The sequence below is a fragment of the Oncorhynchus tshawytscha genome, linkage group LG23 (genome assembly GCF_018296145.1).
Source record: "Oncorhynchus tshawytscha isolate Ot180627B linkage group LG23, Otsh_v2.0, whole genome shotgun sequence".
NCBI lineage: Eukaryota > Metazoa > Chordata > Actinopteri > Salmoniformes > Salmonidae > Oncorhynchus > Oncorhynchus tshawytscha.
The window spans coordinates 14,973,151-14,995,117 of NC_056451.1; the positions used below are offsets into that span (position 1 = coordinate 14,973,151).

General features: G+C 41.8%; 1 protein-coding gene and 1 pseudogene across 2 annotated transcripts; both read right to left on the bottom strand.

Moving 5' to 3' along the window:
* Positions 1-888: 888 nt before the first annotated feature.
* LOC112222544 lies at positions 889-2,446 on the bottom strand (annotated as a pseudogene).
* A 772-nt stretch (positions 2,447-3,218) lies between these two features.
* On the bottom strand, positions 3,219-15,841 carry LOC112222843 (transcription intermediary factor 1-beta). 2 transcript variants are annotated; one of them, XM_042304675.1, is made up of 15 exons: positions 15,591-15,841; positions 15,232-15,421; positions 10,921-11,036; positions 10,657-10,792; positions 10,175-10,295; positions 9,864-9,980; positions 7,799-7,913; positions 7,551-7,697; positions 6,617-6,728; positions 4,794-6,325; positions 4,458-4,657; positions 4,223-4,325; positions 4,017-4,085; positions 3,744-3,878; positions 3,219-3,606 (listed from the first exon to the last, which is right to left on the bottom strand). In XM_042304675.1, exons 2-15 carry the CDS (start codon positions 15,419-15,421, stop codon positions 3,328-3,330), a joined length of 3,372 nt encoding a protein of 1,123 aa, XP_042160609.1. In that variant the 5' UTR covers positions 15,591-15,841; the 3' UTR covers positions 3,219-3,327. The 2 variants fall into 2 exon arrangements, with proteins under 2 accessions (XP_042160609.1, XP_024241439.2); XM_024385671.2 differs by having other exon boundaries at positions 15,528-15,839.
* Between the last annotated feature and the right edge of the window lie 6,126 nt (positions 15,842-21,967).

The window sequence follows — 21,967 nt, forward strand, 5'->3', positions numbered from 1 at the left end:
AAAGCGTGACAGCTTCAAAGGAATAGATGCACTATATGCATAAATGAACACTCATTCTAGGGTGTGAGAACAGGAACAGGATGTCCTGACAGGATGCCCCTATATTGGCACTCCCTAGAGCACGTGATAACTTCCCGCCAGGATGTCCTGACCGGATACCCAAATATGGGCATGTACACGTCATCAGGACATAGGGTCATAAATCAAACGTTTGACGTGTGCCGTCTACTGAATTCTCTCTCATATTAATATATTCATTTATTTACAATTCTCAAACAAACGTGTGCACAGCACAAATAAGTATCAAGTCTGCTAGAACTTGTAACATAGTTACATTACTAATTTTAAAGTTGTTCGTTTTCAGATAAAGTATAATACTGAAATGTAATTGTTTGCTGTTTTGCATTGCTGATTATACACACATCAAGCCTTCAACATTTTACAAACTGAATGTACATTGTCACTGAACAGAAACTCCCTAACAATTGGCAATGGGTAGGACTTCCATCAGATCAACAGTATTGTCAGATGTCAGCTACTCCAGATTCCTGCTCATGCTTCACATTGAATACATATTGAGTGAAGGATAGAAGTGCACATGATTTCACATACAGTTTATCAACAGTACTGTAAGCCTACTTTTCAACTTCAGAAAGTAGAATCAATTATTGAATGACTGCTTCCATCTGCAATTCAATCTTTAGTGTAACTCTACAAGATAAACAATTTCTCCTTTCTGAAAACCTCCCAATTAAGTTCCCTCTCAGCACCTGCAGTTGCACTACAACCTGCCATAGACAATTTTTCTCAATTGCCAACGGTGTAGCTACCTACATTTTCTTACTATCCAAATCTCATTGCGCATAATGTAGCCTATCCTGTGGTAGATTACTCTGCACGTTTCTTCCCGAATACAGCTGACATGCTTCTCACTATACTTTTAATACCCGCAGCACCTTTCCGCAGAGCTCTCGACTCTCAGATAAGATCTATCAGTCCATGGAACACCAGCAAAACACCGTGGTATGTTTCAGCTGCGGATATCTCGAAAAATACGCAGTATTCCGAGATAGCAAGGAGTCGGCCCTCCCCACTTGAGACTGTCCGTCGGTGCTGCAAATCGCGTTTGTTCCCAACAATGATGATGGGCGCTGTTGTAGACATCTTCCTACTGGCGTGGCGGATGCGCTGCACTTGTTGGCGCACTACCTCGAAGCTGGAGCGGTCGCAGATGCTGTATACCAGTATCACGCCGTCTGCCCATTGAAGTTGTTTCTCACTTATCGACTCACTTATTACACTGTCATAAAAACACATACAAACTTGACGTATGAGTTGTCACTATGGTTCGATGACAAATTGGCAAATGCGTAATGATGAATGGCGACATTTGGGTAGTCCAAGAGTGTTTACCTGTGGCTAGAGCGAGTCCAATATGTTGAAGGATATTTCCCTCCCGTCAATTGTGTCAATATGACTGTAAATTGATTCTGACGGAGAAACATATGAATTAAATCAAAAACATCATAATGTATTAAATGGTCAGCATTACGCACAACATGTATGTACTTATTTGACAAGCTTACCTATTTCACCGTACTCGCCTATAAATCTTCTGGTAATAAATCGGACGGTGAGCGCTGGAAAAGACAAAAAATTGTGTACAGTTTAATCTACGTGTATTTTAATGGCACGTACAAACTTTGAGTGTACATCGTCACTGAAAATAAATTATCTTACAATATGCAATTGTAAATAGCCCACCCACTCTACCTACCTCATCCCCATACTGTTTTTATTTACTTTTCTGCTCTTTTGCACACCAGTATCTCTACTTGCACATCATCATCTGCTCATTTATCACTCCAATGTTAATCTGCTAAATTGTAATTATTCGCTCCTATGGCCTATTTATTGCCTACCTCCTCATGCCTTTTGTATATGGACTTTCTTTTTTCTACTGTGTCATTGACTTGTTTATTGTGTTTTTGGCTTGTTTATTGTTTATTCCATGTGTAACTCTGTGTTGTTGTCTGTGTTACACTGCTTTGCTTTATATTGGCCAGGTCGCAGTTGTAAATGAGAACTTGTTCTCAACTTGCCTACCTGTTTAAATAAAATATTAAATAAATAAAAATTGGTAGACCTTCCGTCAGATAAACAGTATTGTCAGATGTCAGACACTTGAATGCCCTTTGAGTGAAGGACTGCAGAGCATATAACTCCTTAACTGTTGACAACACCTCTCTCTGGGATCATTGCAAGGTGCATATTAAACACAAAGACAGGAACACATTCCTACCCGATTTCCCGAAATTTTCAGCCCCATGTAATAAGATATTAGCTTCCACTATTTGCTGAGTTCCCTCAATTGTCTTGCTGCAGTGGTGTGAGCTGGGTTTGACTTGGACAACCATTTGGACTGGATTATGCTTCAAAATGCTCTGTTCATTACCCTGTTTTATATAAGGTACTGTACAGTGACTAGGAATATATAGTTTGTAAGAGCTGGAGGATAGGTGGAGCCATTTATGAACCAATGAGAAGATAGCCTGTTTAATTAAGTGGGCTGGGTCACAACTCTGATTCATTGATAAGGCTGACTGTATTGCCTATGTGTGAGTTGATAATAGAGCTCATACAGTTATGTGATCATGATGGCTAGTCTTCTTGTGATAATTAAATTAACTGTTTCAGGTTGGTTAAAATCTTACATTCAACATTTTTCATAACTTTCATCAATTGGTAAATCCCCTCTACACAAAACTACTGAAAATATGAACGTATCAGAGAAATGTGAATCACTAACCAAATCATTTTATAAACATTTTGATTTAAACTGCCTTAACTCTAGGAAGGCAAATGTGTGCATTGCACACACTATTGACAGTTAAGATCACTGATTCCCCAGGGTGTGTACTAATTTATCAGTTAGGAGAAAATCAAAAACAGCCTGGAATGCAGCCCTAGAGGACAGTCAGAAGTTGTTCACCCCTGATCAATGTGCTTTTACTCAGGCGCCATCTGGTGGCGTTGTATCAGCATCGCCAAGAACATTGGTTGAATCTTTGGCAGCCTTATGCTCATGCAGTGCACCTTTCATCTAGGCCAATTTTAGCACGTTTGAAACACAGGCATACATAGAATATTTGATATACTAGCGCACAGTACAAAAGGCTACCGTATTGCATAGTTGGTACAAATGTGCAAAAACAAAGTCAAACACACAATCCCTTTTGTTTTTAATTTAATGAAACAAAGTACAATGTCAGTTGTATATAATTGACTAACATTACATTTCTGAGACTCCACTTCAATGGGCATTATTCAGTCTGCATCTTTTTTTATTTTTTTCACATTAGTTTCATTTTCATCTGTTTCAACTCTGACCTGGGAGTGATGTTTCTTAGATTTTGGCACTTTGGTCATATTCAGCAACTCCCTCATCCTCTTCAGAGACTCTGCAGCTGTTGGTTCCTCAGGTTCCCCAGTCTCAGTCCAGCTGCTGTTGGGGTGCCTGAGGAGGGAGGGGTGGAGAGCTGTCCCAAACACTTCACCTAACTTCCTCTGAAAGCTGCCCCGTAGCGTGACAACCAACTCCTGGTCCTTTTGAGATAATAACAAATGCACATTCAATGTAATTTGTCTGGTATTTTTGTCTGTAAATTCTCAGTTAAGTTTAGAAAATGCTTTCGGTAATTACATTTTTACTATAAAAATTACATTTTAAGATATGTGACAACCTTTGAGTTCATCAACATGGTGTCGAAAAGGACCCAGACGTCAGAGACAAATTCGGAGGGGGTACGGTAAGGGGGTGATCGATGTTGTAGCAGCCTTCCATGTATGGAGTCAAGACATATTGAATCTGAGGGGGGCTGAAGAGATAAAAGTATGACAGCTCTCATTTGAAATGTGCTAAATAATAGCAAAAGATAAGATTATTTACAAATATCACTAATGCCATTGAGTTACAATAAGCCATTTTGGTTTTTAATATATATTTTCATACACACCTCAGCTGTGCTGCAAAGGATGTTTCTGTCATTCTCACACCTTAGAAAGAGTAGGAGATGCTCACATTTCTGTTAGCAAAGAAAATAAGATCTGGTTAATGCCAGCATTGAATCTAAGAAGTTACAGGTCCAAAAGTTCAATTTAAAAATGTTATCCAACTCAGCAGGAGGATCCAAATTCAAATCTACAACGGGGTGAATCGTACCCTCTGGTCTGCTAGGCTGAGGCACATAGTCCTGTGCCTGTCATCACTGTAGGGGTCTGTGGTGTCGGCCAGGTCCTGACAAAGTGAACACTTCCACTCCTCCCTACCAGAGGGGGAAACAGACAGCACACAGCTTTAACACACGGAACTCAGACTAGCATATTCCCTCCATATACACTCCACCAAACAGGAACTTTACACAGAAACTAGTACTGTAATTCTTTAGGGAGATTACCAGAAGGAAGGACCAATGGGTGGGATATGACAATCTTGGTGGTAGCCCCTCCCACACTCCACACAGAATAGCGAACCGCCAACAGTGTGGCAGGCCGCACAGGTCACATACTGGAGCAGTGGGGGACTCTCTGGGGAAGACAGGGCCTTAGTCCAGAGGAGGTTGTCTGATTCTGGTGGTGTGATGTCATCGCCATGGGACTGCAACAACAGCGGAGGGGATAGATCATCATCACTATCTTACTAAGCTAAAAAGGACAATGTAAAGTGCTTTATCACTAACCTTAACCGACACTTTAAATCAGAAACAAAACATGTAGTGCAGCAACGTGCTTACCTGGTGGTCTTCTGCAATCTCTTGCAGAATAATCTCATCTTTGCTGGCCCCTTGGACGAGCAGGAACTGAGGAAGAGCGCCTCCAGGAGTGGGGGTGGAGATGGGTAGCCGAAACATCAAGACCCTTGGTTGCCAGTACCTTGAGTTGTTAACATTGTTGCCATTGGTCAAGCTCGGTGGCTCGGTGTTATTGGGTTGCCTGGTTGGCATTTCAGTGGCCACCACCAAACCTGTCCTGGTGGGGTTTAGAGAGGGGCCCTCCACCAAACCTGTCCTGTTGGGGCTTGGAGAGGGGCCCTCCAGTAGTAATCTAATGCGTGTTGGCAGCTCAGTTCTCCAGTTATTCACATGCCGATGAAGTGACCTGATAGCCTTAGAGTCCTCATGTTGTTGGTCATAAGCCATCTTTTTATTGTTGTGGGGGGCAGTACGGGTCCTACCCACAGTATAGGGTTTACTGTTAGGGTCCATGTCAGTTTCTTCTTTGGGGTGGTGGGTGTGGGTTAAGACACTGTGAGAGAGATGATTAGAGGTCCTCTCAGCAGACAAAGTCCCTGTGAAAGGCAGATCTGAAGAAGTAGTGTCCGAGCAGGCAGCTGCCTTTCTATCACCCCAGGCTGACGGGACCTCCAACTCGATAGCACTGTCTGCCTCTGTGTCAGTCTCCAATTCAGTGACAGTAGAAGTAGGCTCGTTCTCCCTGGCCTGAGAGTTTAGGTCAGGGTCTGCCAGACCAGTAGGAGGCAGGCTTCTATCACAGGGGGAGTCTGCTAGTGCTTTAACTGGGAGGACAGGGATGGGGTTTACAGAGGGAGGCTGATGGAGGATCCACAGTAGCTGCGATTCTGGAAAGTTCCTAATCTGATGCTGAGCTATAGCTGCAGGAGAGGAGGAGCCAGAAGGTGGGAGGCAGATCTCTACAGGTGAGTATGAATGGAACGTCCAGGACTTTCCATCCTTACCTCTCCGAGATCGTCCAGGTCCAGGTGGAGGAGTTGCCTTGAACATACCATAAAGTCTCGGTGTGGCTTCGATCAGTGGTTGGAGAGATGGGGAAGTTGGAGGCTGAACAGGGGATAGCTGGGCATGGTTTGTGGGGACCAACGCTGATTGGACATGAAGTGCAGGGACAAGTGATGGCTGGGCAGGGTTCGATGGAAGACAGAATGGTGAATTATGTATATTCAGGGAGAGGTGAGATGGTGCTAGTGTAGAAGGGCAGGGCTGGGGCGTCACAGGATGGCTCAATGGAAGGTTTGAAGGGGTGTGGACAGGCAGGGAGCGATAAGGAGGAGGCTCACGGGAGGTGGAGGGCTGGGAAGTTGAGGGCTGACTGTGGGGGTTGGATGGGGCAGTGTAAGAGGGGTGTGGGGGCTGGAAGACAGGGTTAGGTGGAACAGAATGGATGGACATGTTTGGAGCACTGGAAGAGGTCTGGCCAGAGGGAGCATTGGGTCTTTCTTGGTTTTCCAGGGGGTTGTCTTGACTAACATGTGATTGGGCAAAGGGAACAATATCACCCAAAAGTTTACCTGGAAAAAAGGAAGAAAAATAATACTATTGTAGGAGTGATGATATAAATGCGATGGTCACAACCAAACAGTCTCAAGCTTGCGTCCTGGGGTCCCATTCCCATTGAAAAAATTCCTTGGGTCGATTTTGGCATGTTATTTTAACAACACTAAAATGGGCAATACTGGACTACCACATCGTTATGTGGTAATCAATGCTAAAACATTTTTTTCCTGATTTAATCTAAAGATTTTGTTAAGATCCAAGCCATCAAAGCCTACATGAATATGAGATTGAGTATCTTGATTTACCAAAGGAAGCTATTTGTTTCTTGAAGTCATCAGTAATCACCAGCTGCAACTTAAGCATGGTCCCCGGGGGCTCAGTACTCTGAGTCAAGAGATGCTGTAACTGGGACCCAATCTGTGGAGTGAGAGGAGCATGTGTCCATAGGGTTATGCATGTGTGTTGATGTGGTAATGTTTGTGACGCAAAATTGGGGTCAATTTGGAATTTCTGAATTTAATTTAATTTCGAACAATACAATTGAATTTGCCACACCACACAGAAAGCAACATTTGAATTGAATTTTAATTGAAGGACGTAACATTTAATTCAAACCAACTGAACTAAGACATAAAACATGAAAGTATCATTCATTTGACAAATATGTTATCAAGAAGGATATGCCACTTATTGATGCAAATAATACACACATACCATTTCAAATATTTGTCATGAGATGTTAGATTATTCCCTTTCATACTGCAGTGTTTGACCTAATGCATTCTGGGAAATGTATTCTGATATTTCAAAACATTAAGGGAATGATGAATTATTATAGAAAACCAACAACATGATTTTAGAATATTTCCAGACCACAGTAATAATTTTAAATGGTTTTAGGAGAATGAGTTTTAAAAATGAAAATGTTCAACCTTATGCTACGTGATATTGGTAACCATACATTATGTCAAAATAAACATTTCTATGGTGATTGGTTGGAAAAATAAGCCATTTGAATTTCACTGAATTTTATAGAATTCTATTCTACTTCCTTTCATTCAAATTCAAATCAAATTCTGCTTCATGTGGGGGATGACCAATCCAAGTTCAATTCAAAGAGAAATTGGCAACTCAATTCAGAATGAAGTGTCTTTGGGGGAGAAGGCACTCATATAAACAAAAAGAAAAACAAAGAAATGTGTGAGCAGCTTTGTACAGGCAGAACAAGTGGGTTCCTACCTGCCCTTTGCAGGAGAGCAGGGCAAAGAAGTCCTCCACATTCAGAGCTTTCTCAGCAAAGTCAGCAACATACTCCTGCCTCTGCCCCAGTCTGTTTAGCGCACTCCGTCTCGTCTCGATCCCTGCCACCTCGGCATTACACATCGTCTAGGTAGACATGAGCAAGCATTTTATCGACTCAAACTGAGTAAAATCACACACCTTCTTTAGCTTTCATGCATTGTGTTAGTCTTGTATAGCTGAAATACCTCTATGTTGCTGTAGAGCGACATGGCTCTCGATTTCAAGAGTTGAACAGTGGCAAGAAGCATTCTCTTCAGGCTCTCCCTCAGCTTTGACTTGAGTTGTGTTATGTCTAGCAATCTGCGAATGGGAGAGAACATGTGGGTCTTTCCATGAAATTAATTGGCTTTTGCATCCCTTTTGATATATGCAGTACCAGTCAAAAGTTTGGACACACATACTCATGCAAAGGTTTCTTTATTTGTACTATTTTATACATTGTAGAATAACAGTGAAGACATCAAAACTATGAAATAACACATATGGAATCACGTAGTAACCAAAGAAAGTGTTAAACAAATCAAAATATATTTGAGATTCTTCAAAGTAGCCACCCTTTGCCTTGAGAACAGTGTCATGACGTGGCCCTTTCTGGGTGTAGAACGTGCCCCCCACCCTCACTCTCTCTCCTAAACCCAGGATTTATTATCTCAGGTCATAAATTCCTGGCTGAGATGCTCTCCCCCTGGTCATGCAGAAAGAGAGGGAGAGCACAGAGAGAGAACAAAGGACTTTACTTAGCCAAACTCCTAAATCCCTAAAATGGAAGAATTAAACAATATCTCTACTTTTGAGAATGTGGGAAGGGTCCGTGGACACTTAAGGGACAGTTATGACGAGTGTTTTTCATTTGGTGATCTCATGAAGGACAGCAACTATCTCTCTTAAAGTGTACATTTCCTAGCTGTCAGGTTTACATCTAAATATTGTGAAACGTATGTGATTAAACATGAAACTATTTGTGAAAAGATTAAATGTAATGTTAACCTTCTAAATGAGAGTATGGATTTTCATATAGAGATTAACTAGTCAGTGGCCACGCCCACGTGAGCATAGACATTACGTCAGGGTCATGGACCACCCTTTTCTACTGAAATGCATAAAAAACCCACTCCTGATGAAATTCACACCAGACCATGCAAACCCTGGTGTAAGCCAAGGTTGCAAATGGTTGAATTTCTAAGACCAAAACATGCCGGGTGACGCTGGTGTGTGAAGTGGTTTAAACTACAACTCTATCAAAGGACAAGACTATACCACGTGGAGCATTGGCTACATGGCTGGAAATGATGGAACTCTGAGACTATCGATCCCTACAGAATAAGAGCAAATCTTAGACACAAATTACTAGTATGCAGCTAGAAATTACGTAAACCTAGGACGAGAATACATACACCCCCCGAAGCATCTATTCTATAAGAACATTTCTGAATGGTACTCTGAAGTATCCATTCTAACCACCTACAACCACGAAAGACTGTGACCTCAATGAAAGTTAACCCAGAGACTCTGATGAACCCTACAGGACGATCGAGGATTCCAACAGAGAAGACAACAACGACATACGGGTGTAAATATGAATTGCAATTTATTTTGGAATGAGCGGTCGTTCATGTAAAGTATTAGCCATTTCTATGAGTGTAGTAATCCTCTATGAGTTTCCCGCTCTTCAACTGCACACCCCTTTCTTTTGTCGACCAAGCCGTCATATCGGCTTTGCCCTCTAGGGCCCTTTTCTTTGTATCGTTGTTAACAACCCAATGTATAATATCTACTGTTTGTTTTCATGTATTTCTGTGACTTGATTAGTTAGTTGTCTTTTAATTGTTGCATGGTTTAATTCAATCACGTAATCAATTAAACGTTAGGTAATCGATTTGATAAAATAGCATGTCATATAATATAATCATAGTAAAGACACGACAACAGCTTTGCACACTCTTAACATTCTCTGATCCAGCTTCAAGAGGTAGTCACCTGGAATGCATTTAAATTAAAAGGTGTGCCTTGTTAATAAAGAATGTATTTCCTTATTAATGTGTTTGAGCCAATCAGTTATGTTGTGACACGGTAGGGGTGGTATACAGAAGGTCTTTTACCAAATAGGGCAATCAAGTCCAAATTATGTCAAGAACAGCTCAAATAAGCAAATAATTCAAGGCACACTTGAATTCATGAAATCAAGGCACACTTAACCAGCATGACTACCAATATTGTAATTTCATTCCTGTGTAATTGACCAGTTATCACCTGCCATCCATGTCCAGAAGGCTCTGCTTCACTGCAAATCTCTGCTGCCTCACTCTCTGCACCAGGGACTGAAGCTGCTCTTTCTGGCTGACCATCGCCTCATGGAGGAACTGGAAACTGCATGGGAATGGAAGGGGTGAATCAGGAGAACAGGAGAAGAGACTTCAGCCCTGTTGAAATGCTTAAAGAATCCATCTTGTCCTCCTCTACTTCAAGGTCGGTAAGGATGCTTCTTCTACAGTATTTGAACTAGGCCCCACCTCACATTCCATGATACTGTGACTGTATTTACAATATGCCAGGAAACTTACCTGTGGTTCCTGTGATCCATTAGTTGGCAGTCTCGACAGGTCAGCTGATCGCAGGTCAAACAGAAGAGCTTGATTGGCTCATGTTTGTGTGTGGAACAAAACACTGTGGGGGCAGAGACTCCTGCAGGGGAATACAAAAATATGATACATTCTAGTATATGAACATGCTATTTCAGTGTCCTGGTATTATCAACAAGTGTTTGATGACTGTGCCTGGCTCAGTCGGACCTCTAAGTCAATGTTTGGGAGGCCCAGGTCTTTTGTGTGCGTGTAGTGACCAGATAATAAAATATAACTTGAATATTACAAAGTGTTTGCATAAGATGGTATGTTTGTAAAAATCTTTAAGCAGATAAGATAAGTCTGTGGATAATTTAATCAAATTCTACATGAGTAGAAGTCTCTGAAAAAAAATAGCCATAATGCTCAATACCATGGTATTGAGGGTATATAATTCTGGATGATGATTTTCTAGGACAGACCTGTTGGGGGTTGGAGCCGGATAGTGTGGTCCTTCGTCACCTTCACTCTCCTGTGTGCAGATACACACTCCGAACACAGTGCCTCTCCACACTCCACACACCAGCCACTCGCCACGAACCCCTCACAACAGGTACACTGCAGTCACAGACGTGATGATGGAATACACAGAATTTGTAAAGGCATTCACAGGCTATGGGAACAGCACTATCATTGACTGAGTTAATATTATAGAGTTATTCATATTAACCCCCAAAGTGTCTCACCTGGACATTACCAGTCCAGAGTTTGTTGGAAGAGTTCTTAATAAAGAGATTATCTTTGACTTCCAGAATATTAAATGGCAGGTCACAGGATGGACATGCTGGAGAGATAGAGAGATCTGGAGAGAGAGAGAAATAGACTATTGTTGTAATGTTGTAACGTTTCCCTTCTCAGTGTTTCCTGTCTAAAACACTGTGTGATTGTCTTGTGGGTTTCTCTGAATAGTCTTTGGCCTCTCCCCCAGATAATGATACTGTGACCTTGGAATTATAAGGTTCTATCTGCCAAAAGTCTTGTTATGAGATATTGAGCATTCTCATATGTTGGATGTGGGTTGAGTAAAACGGTTCTATCTGGCACTGAATTATAAGATTAATTTAATTTCAAAAGAAAAGCCATGTAATTGTTAAATAAAGAGTATCCCCTCCATCCTTCAAACCACATAAATACATTCATTCATGTTCACCATACCCACCTATAACATTTTCCGTCAAGATAGAACTGCCAAAGGGGGAGGAGTTGCAGTCTACTGCAGAGATAGCCTGCAAAGTAATGTCATACTTTCCAGGTCCATACCCAAACAGTTCGAACTACTAATTAAAAAAATTACTCTCTCCAGAAATAAGTCTTGCACTGTTGCCGCCTGCTACCGACCCCCCTCAGCTCCCAGCTGTGCCCTGGACACCATTTGTGAATTGATTGCCCCCCATCTAGCTTCAGAGTTTGTTCTGTTAGGTGACCTAAACTGGGATATGCTTAACACCCCGGCAGTCCTACAATCTAAGCTAGATGCCCTCAATCTCACACAAATCATCAAGGAACCCACCAGGTACAACCCTAAATCTGTAAACGAGGGCACCCTCATAGACGTCATCCTGACCAACTGGCCCTCCAAATACACCTCCGCTGTCTTCAACCAGGATCTCAGCGATCACTGCCTCATTGCTTGTATCCGCTACGGATCCGCAGTCAAGCGCTCCCTAAAACACTTCTGTGAGCAGGCCTTTCTAATCGACCTGGCCCGGGTATCCTGGAAGGACATTGACCTCATCCCGTCAGTTGAGGATGCCTGGTCATTCTTTAAAAGTAACTTCCTCACCATTTTAGATAAGCATGCTCCGTGCTCCGTTCAAAAAATGCAGAACTAAGAACAGATATAGCCCTTGGTTCACTCCAGACCTGACTGCCCTCGACCAGCACAAAAACATCCTGTGGCGGACTGCAATAGCATCGAATTAGTCCCCGCGATATGCAACTGTTCAGGGAAGTCAGGAACCAATACACGCAGTCAGTCAGGAAAACAAAGGCCAGCTTCTTCAGGCAGAAATTTGCATCCTGTAGCTCTAATTCCAAAAAGTTCTGGAACACTGTGAAGTCCATGGAGAACAAGAGCACCTCCTCCCAGCTGCACACTGCACTGAGGCTAGGTAACACGGTCACCACCGATAAATCCATGATTATCGAAAACTTCAACAAGCATTTCTCAACGGCTGGCCAGGTCTTCCCCCTGGCTACTCCAACCTCGGCCAACAGCTCCACCCCCCCCGCAGCTACTCGCCCAAGCCTCTCCAGGTTCTCCTTTACCCAAATCCAGATAGCAGATGTTCTGAAAGAGCTGCAAAACCTGGACCCGTACAAATCAGCTGGGCTTGACAATCTGGACCCTCTATTTCTGAAACTATCCGCCGCCATTGTCGCAACCCCTATTACCAGCCTGTTCAACCTCTCTTTCATATCGTCTGAGATCCCCAAGGATTGGAAAGCTGCCGCAGTCATCCCCCTCTTCAAAGGGGGAGACACCCTGGACCCAAACTGTTACAGACCTATATCCATCCTGCCCTGCCTAGCTAAGGTCTTCGAAAGCCAAGTCAACAAACAGGTCACTGACCATCTCGAATCCCACCGTACCTTCTCCGCTGTGCAATCTGGTTTCCGAGCCGGTCACGGGTGCACCTCAGCCACGCTCAAGGTACTAAACGATATCATAACCGCCATCGATAAAAGACAGTACTGTGCAGCCGTCTTCATCGACCTTGCCAAGGCTTTCGACTCTGTCAATCACCATATTCTTATCGGCAGACTCAGTAGCCTCTGTTTTTATGATGACTGTCTTGCCTGGTTCACCAACTACCTTGCAGACAGAGTTCAGTGTGTCAAATCGGAGGGCATGCTGTCCGGTCCTCTGGCAGTCTCTATGGGGGTGCCACAGGGTTGAATTCTCGGGCCGACTCTTTTCTCTGTATACATCAATGATGTTGCTCTTGCTGCGGGCGATTCCCTGATCCACCTCTACGCAGACGACACCATTCTGTATACTTCCGGCCCGTCCTTGGACACTGTGCTATCTAACCTCCAAACAAGCTTCAATGCCATACAACACTCCTTCCGTGGCCTCCAACTGCTCTTAAACCCTAGTAAAACCAAATGCATGCTTTTCAACCGTTCGCTGCCTGCACCCGCACGCCCGACTAGCATCACCACCCTGGATGATTCCGACCTAGAATATGTGGACATCTATAAGTACCTAGGTGTCTGGCTAGACTGTAAACTCTCCTTCCAGACTCATATCAAACATATCCAATCTAGTGTCGGCTTTCTATTCCGCAACAAAGCCTCCTTCAGTCACGCCGCCAAACTTACCCTAGTAAAACTGACTATCCTACCGATCCTCGACTTCGGCGATGTCATCTACAAAATAGCTTCCAACACTCTACTCAGCAAACTGGATGCAGTTTATCACAGTGCCATCCGTTTTGTTACTAAAGCACCTTATACCACCCACCACTGCGACCTGTATGCTCTAGTCGGCTGGCCCTCGCTACATATTCGTCGCCAGACCCACTGGCTCCAGGTCATCTACAAGTCCATGCTAGGTAAAGCTCCGCCTTATCTCAGTTCACTGGTCACAATGGCAACACCCACCCGTAGCACACGCTCCAGCAGGTGTATCTCACTGTTCATCCCTAAAGCCAACACCTCATTTGGCCGCCTTTTGTTCCAGTTCTCTGCTGCCTGTGACTGGAATGAATTGCAAAAATCGCTTAAGTTGGAGACTTTTATCTCCCTCACCAACTTCAAACATCTGCTATCTGAGCAGCTAACCGATCGCTGCAGCTGTACATAGTCTATCGGTATATAGCCCACCCAATTTTACCTACCTCATCCCCATACTGTTTATATTTATTTACTTTTCTGGGTTTTTGCACACCAGTATATCTTCCTACAAATGACCATCTGATCATTTATCACTCCAGTGTTAATCTGCAAAATTGTAATTATTCGCCTACCTCCTCATGCCTTTTGCACACAATGTATATAGACTCTCTTTTTTTTCTACTGTGTTATTGACTTGTTAATTGTTTACTCCATGTGTAACTCTGTGTTGTCTGTTCACACTGCTATGCTTTATCTTGGCCAGGTCGCAGTTGCAAATGAGAACTTGTTCTCAACTAGCCTACCCGGTTAAATAAAGGTGAAATAAAAAATTAAATAAATAAAAATATATTTGTTAAAGCAATAGTTCACTAAAATGTCAAATACACCATGGATAACTAGCAACATGGCTAAAGCTTAGCTCTGGATGAGTAAACTGGTATATTGTTCTGGTCTTTGATGCCCAGTGCAAGCAAACTACTTACTAGTTATCCATGCAATCTGGTAAGTTTGTATTTTCAGTGAAATATTCTTTCAATATCTATGTAGAACAAGATAAAAACAGGGATGCCTCACCAATGGGGATTTAAGGGATCATCCAAGGTACCTGTATTTACTTATTATTGCCATAAAGAGCAGAAGTTGTGGCCAGTCATTATTCTACAAAAGTGGTGAAACAAATCAAAATAATTGCAAAAGAGCATCAGAACCCATGATATGAATAATCAAGGACATGGAACTATTGGTTTTATCAAAATGTATAGTTTTAAATATGGAGAGTCCCAGATCTCAGAACTGTTTTGTTATGTCTTCCTCTTTCACGACATCACTTTACATCCTTTTTTATTGGAAACCCAGCATTGTGTGATTGAATTGCAAATAGAACCTTAGTTCCAAGTTCAAAGCAAAGCTGTTTGTGCAAATAAAACTTCCTATATATTTATTTTTTTCCGTCGTAAATGGACTTTTTCCAATAACCTGAGGTCTCACATGTGAAGACCATCTAAAGAGCTGTGAAGGACAACAACTAAAGTCAATAACAGCTCTAACTAGCTATGTGAATAACTCATTTTTGACCAAAATGTCAGAACAGTCCTTATTCCAAGGGCTCGATACAGTAAATTCACCAAACCGATGTGTTCAACAAAAGTGCTTCATACCTTTCTGCAACCCTGGATTGTCTGGGGGCAGGCATGCTTGACATATAGAGTGCAAACAGGGAAGAAGTTGGGGATATCGCTCGTGGTTTAAAGTTAACCCACAGAGGACACAATTTCCATAGGTTCCCGATTCTTTTACTACGTTCGGCCCAAACGGAAAGTCACCGCCGCTTTGCCCGCCATGGTTCATCTGTGTGGAAGAGTCATTCGGGATAAAATAGCTTTTAATGAGAGAAAAACGAGACATGCATTACTATTCATAATCATAATGTATGTATATTTAAGGCGAGACTTACCTCTATTGATGATTGTTCGCACGCAAATGAGAATAAAAACCGTTAAACTGTTTTTGTATTTACCTTGCGCAGGTTCTAAACCAGGGCAGGCTACTCCGGATATTCTTTTAGACTAAAAAAAACATTGTAACGGAAGAAGTTTGGTCAAAGATAGTCCAGCTAGGCATAAACTGCTTCTCCCGATTACGACGGTTGCATTAGGCGAGGTCCATGGCGACGTTGGCTAGCTAAACTCATGCGCAGAATCACGTAAACGTTGGTCTTGCGCCGAATTGCGCATGTGCAAGCCGTCAAAGGCACTGCTTCCACATAAATTCGTTTTTGACGAAAATGTGACAGTTTGTCCCCTTCACGAGGTTGGAGTTAGAAATTGTTCAACAACTTAAGACATTGGCTCCAATTTAGGTGTGCCTTTAGAGGAAATGAACAACTAAGGAAGAATGTTTTACTTCTCATTGGACTTGTTCAAAGTTGCAGCAGACTACAGGCGACCGCCGACTGACTGATCTACAAATCACCTTCCATCATAAATAACTACTCTTTATTATTTTTAGATCAGTCCATTTAGCCACGATACATTACAGTTTTGACAGTTTTGATCCTATCAGCACGGCCCATTGACTTCTCAAACCCAAAGTCCAGGCCTGGTCTGCTTTGCCTGATCTGTTTAGCAAGCCTTCCCGGAAGTCTCGCAATGTTGCACCTCTGGGTTTAGAAACTCTCTGGTTCGGTTACTTTGAGCGAGACGTTGCCGCATAACCACTGATCAGATTACTCTACCTCTAATTCTGACATTAGCTGACATATTATCAGATCCAGAGTCAGTAGGTGGAGTCAGACCTACATAAAGGAGTAGACTGTATTCTAGAGTTGGTAGCTTCCATGATATTGGCCTAGCCTATACTTATGATAGAAAAAAAGCATGAATAACACAAAACAGGTAACAAAATGTAAAGTTTTATTCAACAAGTTATACAATTATCATGAACATAACACACATACTATGTTTCATTTCTAGTCATTTTTGCATTTGACATGTTGGTTTTAATATGCGTGACAAAAATGTAAATAATGAAAACATAAATAGCATGCTATTATCCATAAGAACTGACATAACAATGAAGTTGAAATAATAATGTTGGGTAATTGCAGATGAAATAGAAGACTATAATGTAAACCTTTAATTTAACCATCCAATAGGCCTACAACTTTATTAACCCTCTCTGTGGCAGACACATAACAACCAGGTGTGAACAGCCAGGGAGGAGGAGTTAGGGAGTTAGAATACTAGGATGGGGTGGGTGGAGGGGCCCAGGTTAAAGTGTGATTTTCTGGGTGGAGTAAACTGTTCCCTTAAGTGGTAGGTTTCCCAAGATAATGTTTGACCAGCTCCTCACTGTAGAATGCAATTACACTTGATTGTCTTCTCCTGGCTCCTCTGTCCGTATTGAATGGTGGCCAGTGTCTGGACTAAGTTCCAAAAGTTCTCAAAGGAGACCCCCCTTCCATCCTTCACTCCAATCTGCTGCAGCAGCTGGCTCAAGCCTTGTTCATCTCCTGAGGTCTATTAGAAAGGGTATAAAGTTATAAAGTCCAAAAGTTATGGGCGGGGTTACAAAATTGTCTGTCAGAAGTATTACAATGTAAATGTACTTTTAATCTGTCTGGCAGCATATTTCAAGACTTGGCATATGAGGGTGCAGTGGGATAGCCGATGGGTTGTACGATACTTTTCTCGTCAATCATCTTGAAAAAATATACACTTAAAAACTGGAAATCATCCAATCCTTCATCGTTAACACAATGTTGAAAGTGTGTGGGCGACAGAGAAATAAAATGGTAAAGTTTGAGGCCATGTGGCAGAGAGTGTGGGCGCTGGAGATGGCGGCATGAGCATGTGGGTCTGGGCAGGTGTGATGTAGTTGATGTTGTCATGTGTATGTTTTGTTTAAAAAAACATATATTTTGAAAAAAAGGGTTGAAAAATAACATAATTTATGGTCCATATTTAAATAGAGCCATCCAAACACCCCATCAATCCACCCTCCATGAATCAGTAATGGCTGGATAGATGTAAGCATGTAATTACGCAATGTATCCAGTTGAACTAGGTGGAGCCACAACCTAATTCCAATCCTCTCAGATCCACAAGGGGGAGGCAACACACAGCCTGATGGTAGAGATTAGACTGCTACGGGATCATTTTGGGATTGCACTTCTATTTGTTCAGGGGTTGCCATAGAAGGGAAGAATTTATCAATCAAAATGAGGGACCTCTCTCTGGCCCAATAGTTCAAATGCATTCTTCCTTCATCCTTTCCTTGGGATAAAAATGTATATAACAATGTATATAACATGGCTGGATAGGTTTAAGCCGGGGTTAAACTACACAGATTTCCTGAATTCAGTCATGTCAGATCAGTGATTACCGCAAGGAAGGAAGGAAGGAAGGAACATATTGGAACAGAGTCGTACTTTACTGTGTGGGTTCATATTACCTTGTCAAGGGTGGGTAGCTGTGTGGAGACCAGGGTTTGGAACTCCTCTGTGGTTAGTGTGGGGGCATTGTTGGCTGCAGCACCATGGAACTGACTTACCAGGGTGTTCAACGCCAACTCCAGATCTGAGTACTTGTGGTGTGTGAGAGAGAATAACACAAAGATTAAGAGCAGATTTGAAGGAAGTATACACTTTAATAGTGTATGACAGATAAATTGTACTATGCATAACACAACCTAATCATGAGTGTAAGTTACTCATTTGCAATCACATTATGATCAGTATCCTGCACAGTGCATACCTGGTAGTAAAACATATATGTGTCACACACACTACTGTTAGGATAATGTTTACCCAAGAACAATACCAAGATGTGTTAAGCCTCAGGGCTAGTCATGGACATTGTTTAGGGCGTGTCGCTTGACACACCCTTATGATAAAATGACCTGTACTTTTGAAGCATTTGAATGGAGTTCCCCAGTTGTAATTAGTTAAACTGCTATTACTGACATTTCCTAATTTATTTGATATTTCAGCAAATGTTGATTTAGCTGCCACAATATCTGTATCATCATGGGAAAAACATTAATGGCAGAATCTCAGACTCAGAAAGAATTGGTACAATTCCAAAATTCAATTGAGGGTTGATTGTATAGGATTCTGAAGTATTTAATTTGTTTACATATACACTGAGTGTACAAAACATTAGGAACTCTTTCCATGTGCTCTTTCCATGAGACTGACCAGGTGAAAGCTATGGTCCCTTATTGATGTCACCTGTTAAAACCTCTTAAGGATCAGACTCTTTTTTTAAATTTTCACCTAAAATGACATACCCAAATCTAACTGCCTGTAGCTCAGGACCTGAAGCAAAGATATGCATATTCTTGATACCATTTGAAAGGAAACACCTTTACGTTTTTGGAAATGTGAAATTAACGTAGGAGAATATAACACATTAGATCTGGTCAAAGATAATACAAAGAAAAAAACATGCCGTTTTTTTTCCATCATCTTTGAAATGCAAGAGAAAAGCCACAATGTATTATTCCAGTTTAGGCGTAATTTAGATTTGGATCACTAAATGGCAGCAGTGTATATACAACGTTTTAGACTGATCCAATGAACCATTGCATTTCTGTTAAAAATGTTGCATCAAGTCTGCCCAAATGTTCCTAATTGGTTTATTAATACATTCAAGTTCACAACTGTGCACTCTCCTCAAACAATAGCATGGTATTCTTTCACTGTAATAGCTACTGTAAATTGGACAGTGCAGTTAGATTAACAAGAATTTAAGCTTTCTGCCCATATCAGATATGTCTATGCCCTGGGAAATGTTCTTGTTACTTACAACCTTATGCTAATCACATTAGCTCAACTGTCCCGCGGAGGTTAAATCTACTTTAATTAGTGTATATGAAGGGGGGGAGACAGGTTAAAGAAGGATTTTAAAGCTTTGGGACAATTGAGACATGGATTGTGTGTGTGTGCGCCATTTAGAGGGTGAATGGGCAATTCAAAATATTTAAGTGTATGTAGTAGGTGCCAGGCATACCGGTTTGAGTGTGTCAAGAACTACAATGCTGCTGGGTTTTTCACACACAACAGTTCCCGTCTGCATCAAGAATGGTCCACCACCCAAAAGGACATCCAGCCAATTTGACACAACTCTGTGAAGAATTGGAGTCAATATGGGCCAGCATCAATGTGGAACGCTTTCAACACCGTGAAGAGCCCATGCCCAGATGAATTGAGGCTGTTCTGGGGGCAAAAGGGGATTCTCCTAATGTTTTGTGCCCTTAGTGTATATTTCAGCAGAATTGTATTAAACTAATGGTTGACTGACTGATTCATTCAATTTAACAATCCCACTCAAGCGTTGTAGCACACACCCTGTCAGTCTGCACTGGCAGCTCTCACAGATTTACCTTCTGGGTGTTGGCCAAAGCTGTAGAACGTTATTCCTATTCATCTCGGGTAGCCTTTTGTAATACATTGCATATCCATAGCTGAACTTTGGGCTCATTAAATCCCATTGTACTGCACCTATTATATGTGTGAGGCGTCAACTTTTACTATCAATGGTGGCTAGAAACCAATTTTCAATGCAATAAATTCAGATATTCAAATAGCCACGCAAAATTAGACGTTCCTCCTTAACAAAAAAGCGTACCCGTTCCAGCGTTTCCGTAGAAAGGGGTGCGTGAACCTGATTAATTCCCCGTGCTTTCTATTACTCTGCGCCGAATGTCGAGGCACAGGGCACTCAACTGCTCCAAAATAACTGGCACCCAGATTGCGAATTCCGTGTCAAAATGAAATCCACAAGACCAGTGAGCATAATGTAGGCTAATGATTTACCAGAGTATAATAGCTAAATTGGTTTCGATTTGTTACGCTCTAACATGTTAGCGCTTTATCGTACATCATGCGCTGATGTCAGTTTGCACGAAAATCCTATCGGTGAGAACCGGCGCCCTAGCTAATAAACTTGATAACAGTCTCCTGTGCGTTTGAATCACAAATTCTAAATATCAAAATAATAAACAGATAAGTATTGACTTAAAGATTATTAATGGTAAGAAAACAACTCTTACAAGGTGATATATCATACCTTGGTCGCCATTGAGTCCGTTTTGGTCTGTCCAGTCAAGAGGAAACTTTTCTTGTCAGCGTTCCATTGCCATCCTAGCTGGAATCTCGTATCCTCCCACACACACAAAAACTGGATTCCACCCCGGCATCAGACAAGGAATGGGGAGGAGAAACACCGACATTTAACACTGGGCCTATATAATGAACTGAGGGTGGAAACATGAGACGTGTGCGTTGTTATTCAGTTTACTTATTTATTGTACTTTTTAAATCAAACTTTGTGGGCGTTTACCACCCCATTTACAAAGTCATAGTGTCCTTATCTGTTTCCAACTTTCCACAGAGACATACAAATACGACTATCACAAAACAGTCTGACTAACATTATAAAATGTAAATCTTAAATAATGTAATTATTCTCTTAAAATGGTCCTAAAATGGTCAATCCACAATCCATGACATCAGCTTGTACTATTCATCTTTCAAATAACTCTAAGGTCATTGGCCCTATAGCATCTAAGGTTATCATCAGTTTGACTATAAATGAACCTCTGGAGTGCAGGTGATTCATGCAGTGCATTCCAATGTTACTAAATCATAAATGGGGGGAATTTAACCAAAGCCAAAGCTCATTTACATTCTAGATTTGGAGAACACTTCAAATGCATCTAAAAGTTCAGTATGAAGTTCCCCTATTATTAATCACACTTACATATGGAAAATAAATGGGCTAATGCTTTGGATAACATGGAAAACATGTATTTTAATACTAAATTAAATGTATATAACTTAGAAAGTCATTTGCTCATCCCTATTAACATCTGTAGCCTCTTTATCACAGACTGCAGTGTTCTGAGCTGAGCACAATTAGTTCCTTCTGAATGTAAGTGGAGCTGGTTGGTTTTAAGGTGGTCATCCCTGAGAAAGTTGCGGTTGTGAGTTGTGGCCAAGGCTGTGGACTGTGACTGTTCTCAGGGATCCATACTGAGTGGTCAATCTGGCCAGAGGTGATAGAGTGAAAGAAGGCGTCACTGTGTGAAGTGTCACTCTCGCACCCTTGGGTCTCCAGCCCCCCCGCTCACACGGATGGCCGAGAGGGACAATGTTGGGTTGGGGTTGTGGTTATAGTCATGGTCACTAGGCTCAGAGTGGTCCTGTTCTGAGTAGTCTTGGTAATGAATGCTCAATTAAATATCAGATCATCTTCATTCTGATGGTAATGATAGTAGTGATCATAATCATACATATGAAGAGTCACATCTCCATTACCTGTGTTCAGAGTCACTGGGGGGGACTGATATGACCACTACTGTCTAGAGGTCGACAATTATGATTTTTCAACA